Source organism: Coregonus lavaretus (assembly GCF_964263955.1).
Source record: "Coregonus lavaretus genome assembly, contig: HAP1_SCAFFOLD_577, whole genome shotgun sequence".
Classification (NCBI taxonomy): Eukaryota; Metazoa; Chordata; class Actinopteri; order Salmoniformes; family Salmonidae; genus Coregonus; species Coregonus lavaretus.
This window is the reverse complement of record NW_028157899.1, coordinates 80,001-89,256: the sequence shown is the minus strand read 5'-3', so window position 1 is coordinate 89,256 and position 9,256 is coordinate 80,001. Positions and strand designations below refer to the sequence as shown.

The 9,256-nt window shown below is 54.2% G+C and overlaps 1 protein-coding gene across 1 annotated transcript in view; it reads right to left on the bottom strand.

Annotated features, from left to right (window-relative positions):
* Nucleotides 1-741: 741 nt before the first annotated feature.
* LOC311124656 (mitogen-activated protein kinase kinase kinase 3-like) overlaps nt 742-9,256 on the bottom strand; it is a gene marked incomplete at its 5' end in the record, with an annotated part of 55,950 nt that continues 47,435 nt past the window's right edge. The window contains 3 exons of the mRNA XM_084198765.1: nt 742-1,142; nt 4,988-5,165; nt 5,822-5,951. Of these exons, the coding sequence (XP_084054891.1) occupies nt 914-1,142; nt 4,988-5,165; nt 5,822-5,951 (537 nt within the window). The remainder of the gene's footprint in view (nt 1,143-4,987; nt 5,166-5,821; nt 5,952-9,256) is intronic.

Here is a 9,256-nt window from a genome sequence, read left to right as displayed (position 1 = left end):
GTAGGAACAGGGTAATGATTAGGAGGAGTGCTATGGTGTAGGAACAGGGTAATGATTAGGAGGAGTGCTATGGTGTAGGAACAGGGTAATGATTAGGAGGAGTGCTATGGTGTAGGAACAGGGTAATGATTAGGAGGAGTGGTAGGAACAGGGTAATGATTAGGAGGAGTGCTATGGTGTAGGAACAGGGTAATGATTAGGAGGAGTGCTATGGTGTAGGAACAGGGTAATGATTAGGAGGAGTGCTATGGTGTAGGAACAGGGCAATGCTCTAAACGTAAAAATAAAACTAGCATGTGTTCATCTAGGATGTATTACAAAAATAGTTCACAATCCCCTTTTTGAAGCAGAATATTACTCAAAGACAACAGGGACATTAGATGTATTTACATCGTTTGCTCTTAACCTAACAGCTAGACTATAAAAGGTTATCAGTGATCACAATACAGGTGGAATATAAAAGGTGATCAGTGTAAAAGGAAGGGTCAGACTAGTTGTGGATGCTGATTGTATTTCATGGCAGATCTGAGACCAGAGTTCTGCCTGCAGCTCAGAGACTATAATCCTCCCTTCTGGCTTTGCCTCTTGGGACCATGTAGGAAACACACCCACGCTAGCTAAGCAGCTAGCTGACACCCCCTACAATGAGGCATATACAGCTGCATGGGAGAGAGTGGAGGTCTGTGAGGGGTCTGCATGGTCTGCCCTCCCCTTAGGGGATAGTCTGCCATTAACCAGGTTATGATCAGGTCTGGGGTCAGGTTATGATCAGGTCTGGGGTCATCATGCCCTCAGGCTCAAAGGTCGATGGGGCAGGAGGAGTGGAGCGGGGCTGGGCCCTGGAAGCCTGTGGCCCCTGGGGTCTGGGGTGGCGGCCTGGATGGCAGGGTGGTCCTGGGGTTAAAGGTCAGGGTCAGAACCCCCCCTGGACGAAGGGGTGTGAGAGGAGGTTCTCGGCCGTGGGACGCCACTTCTCCTCTACAAACACCTGGCGCACAAAGTCCCGGGCGGCCTCGGACACGCCCTCAGGGAGGAGGGGCTTGGTGGGCTGCGTAGCGATCTTAAAGATGGCCGCCATGGCTTCGTATTCCGCCCAGGGAGGCTTCTGGGTAAGCATCTCCACCACAGTGCACGCCACAGACCTGATGGAAAGACAACAACCATACCAGTTAAGGGACAGACAGAGGTTCACTCTCCTGGCAGACAGACACCCAATTCAGCTACAGACGTAAATCATGGCTGTCTCCCTCCTGACAGACAGACAGACAGACAGACAGACAGACAGACAGACTACATCCCTACATCATGGCTGTCTCCCTCCAGACAGACAGACAGACAGACTACAGCCCTACATCATGGCTGTCTCCCTCCTGACAGACAGACAGACAGACTACATCCCTACATCATGGCTGTCTCCCTCCTGACAGACAGACAGACAGACAGACTACATCCCTACATCATGGCTGTCTCCCTCCAGACAGACAGACAGACTACATCCCTACATCATGGCTGTCTCCCTCCTGACAGACAGACAGACAGACTACATCCCTACATCATGGCTGTCTCCCTCCTGACAGACAGACAGACAGACAGACTACATCCCTACATCATGGCTGTCTCCCTCCAGACAGACAGACAGACCATAGCCCTACATCATGGCTGTCTCCCTCCGGACAGACAGACAGACAGACAGACTACATCCCTACATCATGGCTGTCTCCCTCCAGACAGACAGACAGACAGACAGACTACATCCCTACATCATGGCTGTTTCCCTCCAGACAGACAGACAGACAGACAGACTACATCCCTACATCATGGCTGTCTCCCTCCTGACAGACAGACAGACCATAGCCCTACATCATGGCTGTCTCCCTCCTGACAGACAGACAGACCATAGCCCTACATCATGGCTGTCTCCCTCCGGACAGACAGACAGACAGACAGACTACATCCCTACATCATGGCTGTCTCCCTCCAGACAGACAGACAGACAGACTACATCCCTACATCATGGCTGTCTCCCTCCCTCCAGACAGACAGACTACATCCCTACATCATGGCTGTCTCCCTCCTGACAGACAGACAGACAGACAGACAGACTACATCCCTACATCATGGCTGTCTCCCTCCTGACAGACAGACAGACAGACAGACAGACAGACAGACTACATCCCTACATCATGGCTGTCTCCCTCCAGACAGACAGACAGACAGACTACATCCCTACATCATGGCTGTCTCCCTCCTGACAGACAGACAGACTACATCCCTACATCATGGCTGTCTCCCTCCTGACAGACAGACAGACAGACTACATCCCTACATCATGGCTGTCTCCCTCCAGACAGACAGACAGACAGACAGACAGACTACATCCCTACATCATGGCTGTCTCCCTCCTGACAGACAGACAGACAGACAGACAGACTACATCCCTACATCATGGCTGTCTCCCTCCTGACAGACAGACAGACAGACAGACAGACTACATCCCTACATCATGGCTGTCTCCCTCCTGACAGACAGACAGACAGACAGACAGACTACATCCCTACATCATGGCTGTCTCCCTCCTGACAGACAGACAGACTACATCCCTACATCATGGCTGTCTCCCTCCTGACAGACAGACAGACAGACAGACAGACTACATCCCTACATCATGGCTGTCTCCCTCCTGACAGACAGACAGACAGACAGACAGACAGACTACATCCCTACATCATGGCTGTCTCCCTCCAGACAGACAGACAGACAGACAGACTACATCCCTACATCATGGCTGTCTCCCTCCAGACAGACAGACAGACAGACTACATCCCTACATCATGGCTGTCTCCCTCCAGACAGACAGACAGACTACATCCCTACATCATGGCTGTCTCCCTCCTGACAGACAGACAGACAGACAGACAGACTACATCCCTACATCATGGCTGTCTCCCTCCTGACAGACAGACAGACAGACAGACTACATCCCTACATCATGGCTGTCTCCCTCCTGACAGACAGACAGACAGACAGACAGACTACATCCCTACATCATGGCTGTCTCCCTCCTGACAGACAGACAGACAGACAGACAGACTACATCCCTACATCATGGCTGTCTCCCTCCTGACAGACAGACAGACAGACAGACAGACAGACTACATCCCTACATCATGGCTGTCTCCCTCCAGACAGACAGACAGACAGACAGACTACATCCCTACATCATGGCTGTCTCCCTCCTGACAGACAGACAGACAGACTACATCCCTACATCATGGCTGTCTCCCTCCCTCCAGACAGACAGACAGACAGACAGACTACATCCCTACATCATGGCTGTCTCCCTCCTGACAGACAGACAGACAGACAGACTACATCCTTACATCATGGCTGTCTCCCTCCTGACAGACAGACAGACAGACAGACAGACTACATCCCTACATCATGGCTGTCTCCCTCCCTCCAGACAGACAGACAGACAGACAGACAGACAGACTACATCCCTACATCATGGCTGTCTCCCTCCAGACAGACAGACAGACAGATTACAGCCCTACATCATGGCTGTCTCCCTCCAGACAGACAGACAGACAGACTACATCCCTACATCATGGCTGTCTCCCTCCAGACAGACAGACAGACAGACTACATCCCTACATCATGGCTGTCTCCCTCCAGACAGACAGACAGACAGACAGACAGACAGACAGACAGACAGACAGACAGATTACAGCCCTACATCATGGCTGTCTCCCTCCGGACAGACAGACAGACATACAGACAGACAGATTACAGCCCTACATCATGGCTGTCTCCCTCCGGACAGACAGACAGACAGACTACATCCCTACATCATGGCTGTCTCCCTCCGGACAGACAGACAGACAGACAGACTACATCCCTACATCATGGCTGTCTCCCTCCAGACATACAGACAGACAGATTACAGCCCTACATCATGGCTGTCTCCCTCCGGACAGACAGACAGACAGACTACATCCCTACATCATGGCTGTCTCCCTCCGGACAGACAGACAGACAGACAGACTACATCCCTACATCATGGCTGTCTCCCTCCTGACAGACAGACAGACAGACAGACAGACAGACAGACTACATCCCTACATCATGGCTGTCTCCCTCCGGACAGACAGACAGACAGACAGACTACATCCCTACATCATGGCTGTCTCCCTCCTGACAGACAGACAGACAGACAGACAGACAGACAGACTACATCCCTACATCATGGCTGTCTCCCTCCAGACATACAGACAGACAGACTACATCCCTACATCATGGCTGTCTCCCTCCAGACAGACAGACAGACTACATCCCTACATCATGGCTGTCTCCCTCCGGACAGACAGACAGACAGACAGACTACATCCCTACATCATGGCTGTCTCCCTCCAGACAGACAGACAGATTACAGCCCTACATCATGGCTGTCTCCCTCCGGACAGACAGACAGACATACAGACAGACAGATTACAGCCCTACATCATGGCTGTCTCCCTCCGGACAGACAGACAGACAGACTACATCCCTACATCATGGCTGTCTCCCTCCGGACAGACAGACAGACAGACAGACTACATCCCTACATCATGGCTGTCTCCCTCCAGACAGACAGACCATAGCCCTACATCATGGCTGTCTCCCTCCGGACAGACAGACAGACAGACTACATCCCTACATCATGGCTGTCTCCCTCCAGACAGACAGACAGATTACAGCCCTACATCATGGCTCTCCCAAATATCTGGAAACTATTTTATTACCTGTCTCATCAATATACTTTACAATGAAGAACTTTAAAAAACATGAATCCGATAACAAAAGCATTCATTTATTAAATGTAATTTATTTCCCCCTCATTTTACCAGGTAAGTTGACTGAGAACACATTCTCATTAACAGCAACGACCTGTGGAATAGTTACAGTGGAGAGGAGGGGGGATGAATGAGCCAATTGGAAGCTTCTTTACCAGACATCAGCTTTGCGTCCGTAACCTTCTCCGTTGATGACTTCTGGACTCATCCAGTAAGGTGTGCCGGTGACTGATTTGATGCCTGTTCCTGACATACAGATGGTCTGGATGCGTTTACTGGCACCAAAGTCCCCCAGCTTTATGTTGCCAGTGGAGTCTCTCAGGATGTTGGCACCTAGAGGACAACAGAGATGAACACTGTAGAATAGATCATGTAACATACTGTATGAAGGAAAATGGAGGACAACAGAGATGAACACTACAGTAGTATAACATACTGTATGAAGCAGCTTCAAATAGTTATATGGAGTTGACAGAGGACCTGTAATGGTCTCTCTCTCTCTCTCTCTCTCTCTCTCTCTCTCTCTCTCTCTCTCTCTCTCTCTCTCTCTCTCTCTCTCTCTCTCTCTCTCTCTCTCTCTCTCTCTCTCTCTGCTCTCTCTCTCTCGCTCTCTCTCTCTCTCTCTCTCTCTCTCTCTCTCTCTCTCTCTCTCTCTCTCTCTCTCCTCTCTCTCTCTCTCTCTCCTCCCTCTCCCTCTCTCTCTCTCTCTCTCTCTCTCCTCTCTCTCTCTCTCTCTCTCTCCCTCCCTCTCCCTCTCTCTCTCTCTCTCTCTCTCTCTCCCTCTCTCCCTCTCACAGCAGTTGTTCAAACTACTCAGTAATGCTCTACTGTCTACTGTCTCAGTAGAAGGTTGAACAAGGTCAGTGAAGGGGACCTGAGGTAGGATCATCAAAATGGAGATCTGGATCAGCAGACATGACATGTCATCCAGTAAGTCATAACTACATTCACTACAGTAGATAATGTAACGTACTGGCAGTGGTAGTTACCTTTGATATCTCTGTGTACGATCATGTTGCTGTGCAGGTAGAAGACACCCTGGAGTATCTGTCTGGTGTAGCGCCGTGTCACCTTCTCTGTCAGCGCCCCGTATGCCTTCAGCTGGTCCTTAATGGAGCCCTGAGATAGACAGACAGACAGACAGAGAGAGACAGGTCAGACAGACAGACTTCTCTGTCAGCGCCCCGTATGCCTTCAACTGGTCCTTAATGGAGCCCTGAGATAGACAGACAGACAGACAGAGAGAGACAGGTCAGACAGACAGACTTCTCTGTCAGCGCCGCCCCGTATGCCTTCAACTGGTCCTTAATGGAGCCCTGAGATAGACAGACAGACAGACAGAGAGAGACAGGTCAGACAGACAGACTTCTCTGTCAGCGCTCCGTATGCCTTCAACTGGTCCTTAATGGAGCCCTGAGATAGACAGACAGACAGACAGAGAGAGACAGGTCAGACAGACAGACTTCTCTGTCAGCGCTCCGTATGCCTTCAACTGGTCCTTAATGGAGCCCTGAGATAGACAGACAGACAGACAGAGAGAGACAGGTCAGACAGACAGACTTCTATGTCAGCGCCCCGTATGCCTTCAACCGGTCCTTACATTTACATTTTATTCATTTAGCAGACGCTCTTATCCAGAGCGACTTACAGGAGCAATTAGGGTTAAGTGCCTTGCTCAAGGGCATATCGACAGATTTTTCACCTAGTCGGCTTGGGGATTAGAACCAGCGACCTTTCGGATACTGGCACAACGCTCTTAACCACTAAGCTACCTGCCGCCCCCAGCTCCTTAATGGAGCCCTGAGATAGACCTCTCTGATGAGGATAGGCTCCCCGTCCTGTTGGGGGAGGACTCAGGTTACCCGTCCTGTTGGGGGAGGACACAGAGAGCTGTGGGTTGGCAGGATAGGCTACCCGTCCTGTTGGGGGAGGACGCAGGCTACCCGTCCTGTTGGGGGAGGACGCAGGCTACCCGTCCTGTTGGGGGAGGACTCAGGCTACCCGTCCTGTTGGGGGAGGACTCAGGCTACCCGTCCTGTTGGGGGAGGAAGCAGAGAGCTGTGGGTTGGCAGGATAGGCTACCCGTCCTGTTGGGGGAGGACGCAGAGAGCTGTGGGTTGGCAGGATAGGCTACCTGTCCTGTTGGGGAGGACGCAGAGAGCTGTGGATTGGCAGGATAGGCTACCCGTCCTGTTGGGGGAGGACGCAGAGAGCTGTGGGTTGGCAGGATAGGCTACCCGTTCTGTTGGGGGAGGACACAGAGAGCTGTGGGTTGGCAGGATAGGCTACCCGTTCTGTTGGGGGAGGACGCAGAGAGCTGTGGGTTGGCAGGATAGGCTACCTGTCCTGTTGGGGAGGACGCAGAGAGCTGTGGATTGGCAGGATAGGCTGCCCGTCCTGTTGGGGGAGGACACAGAGAGCTGTGGGTTGGCAGGATAGGCTGCCCGTCCTGTTGGGGGAGGACGCAGAGAGCTGTGGGTTGGCAGGATAGGCTACCCGTCCTGTTGGGGGAGGACACAGGCTACCCGTCCTGTTGGGGGAGGACACAGAGAGCTGTGGGTTGGCAGGATAGGCTACCCGTTCTGTTGGGGGAGGACACAGAGAGCTGTGGATTGGCAGGATAGGCTGCCCGTCCTGTTGGGGAGGACGCAGAGAGCTGTGGGTTGGCAGGATAGGCTGCCCGTCCTGTTGGGGAGGACGCAGAGAGCTGTGGGTTGGCAGGATAGGCTACCCGTTCTGTTGGGGGAGGACACAGAGAGCTGTGGATTGGCAGGATAGGCTGCCCGTCCTGTTGGGGAGGACGCAGAGAGCTGTGGGTTGGCAGGATAGGCTGCCCGTCCTGTTGGGGGAGGACGCAGAGAGCTGTGGGTTGGCAGGATAGGCTGCCCGTCCTGTTGGGGAGGACGCAGAGAGCTGTGGGTTGGCAGGATAGGCTGCCCGTCCTGTTGGGGGAGGACGCAGAGAGCTGTGGGTTGGCAGGATAGGCTGCCCGTTCTGTTGGGGGAGGACGCAGAGAGCTGTGGGTTGGCAGGATAGGCTGCCCGTCCTGTTGGGGGAGGACGCAGAGAGCTGTGGGTTGGCAGGATAGGCTGCCCGTCCTGTTGGGGAGGACGCAGAGAGCTGTGGGTTGGCAGGATAGGCTACCCGTCCTGTTGGGGGAGGACGCAGAGAGCTGTGGGTTGGCAGGATAGGCTGCCCGTCCTGTTGGGGGAGGACACAGGCTACCCGTCCTGTTGGGGAGGGAAGCAGAGAGCTGTGGGTTGGCAGGATAGGCTTCCCGTCCTGTTGGGGGAGGACACAGAGAGCTGTGGGTTGGCAGGATAGGCTACCCGTTCTGTTGGGGGAGGACGCAGAGAGCTGTGGATTGGCAGGATAGGCTACCCGTCCTGTTGGGGGAGGACGCAGAGAGCTGTGGGTTGGCAGGATAGGCTGCCCGTCCTGTTGGGGGAGGACGCAGGCTACCCGTCCTGTTGGGGGAGGACACAGAGAGCTGTGGGTTGGCAGGATAGGCTACCCGTTCTGTTGGGGGAGGACACAGAGAGCTGTGGATTGGCAGGATAGGCTGCCCGTCCTGTTGGGGAGGACGCAGAGAGCTGTGGGTTGGCAGGATAGGCTGCCCGTCCTGTTGGGGAGGACGCAGAGAGCTGTGGGTTGGCAGGATAGGCTACCCGTTCTGTTGGGGGAGGACACAGAGAGCTGTGGATTGGCAGGATAGGCTGCCCGTCCTGTTGGGGAGGACGCAGAGAGCTGTGGGTTGGCAGGATAGGCTGCCCGTCCTGTTGGGGGAGGACGCAGAGAGCTGTGGGTTGGCAGGATAGGCTGCCCGTCCTGTTGGGGAGGACGCAGAGAGCTGTGGGTTGGCAGGATAGGCTGCCCGTCCTGTTGGGGGAGGACGCAGAGAGCTGTGGGTTGGCAGGATAGGCTGCCCGTTCTGTTGGGGGAGGACGCAGAGAGCTGTGGGTTGGCAGGATAGGCTGCCCGTCCTGTTGAGGGAGGACGCAGAGAGCTGTGGGTTGGCAGGATAGGCTGCCCGTCCTGTTGGGGAGGACGCAGAGAGCTGTGGGTTGGCAGGATAGGCTACCCGTCCTGTTGGGGGAGGACGCAGAGAGCTGTGGGTTGGCAGGATAGGCTGCCCGTCCTGTTGGGGGAGGACACAGGCTACCCGTCCTGTTGGGGAGGGAAGCAGAGAGCTGTGGGTTGGCAGGATAGGCTTCCCGTCCTGTTGGGGGAGGACACAGAGAGCTGTGGGTTGGCAGGATAGGCTACCCGTTCTGTTGGGGGAGGACGCAGAGAGCTGTGGATTGGCAGGATAGGCTACCCGTCCTGTTGGGGGAGGACGCAGAGAGCTGTGGGTTGGCAGGATAGGCTGCCCGTCCTGTTGGGGGAGGACGCAGGCTACCCGTCCTGTTGGGGGAGGACTCAGG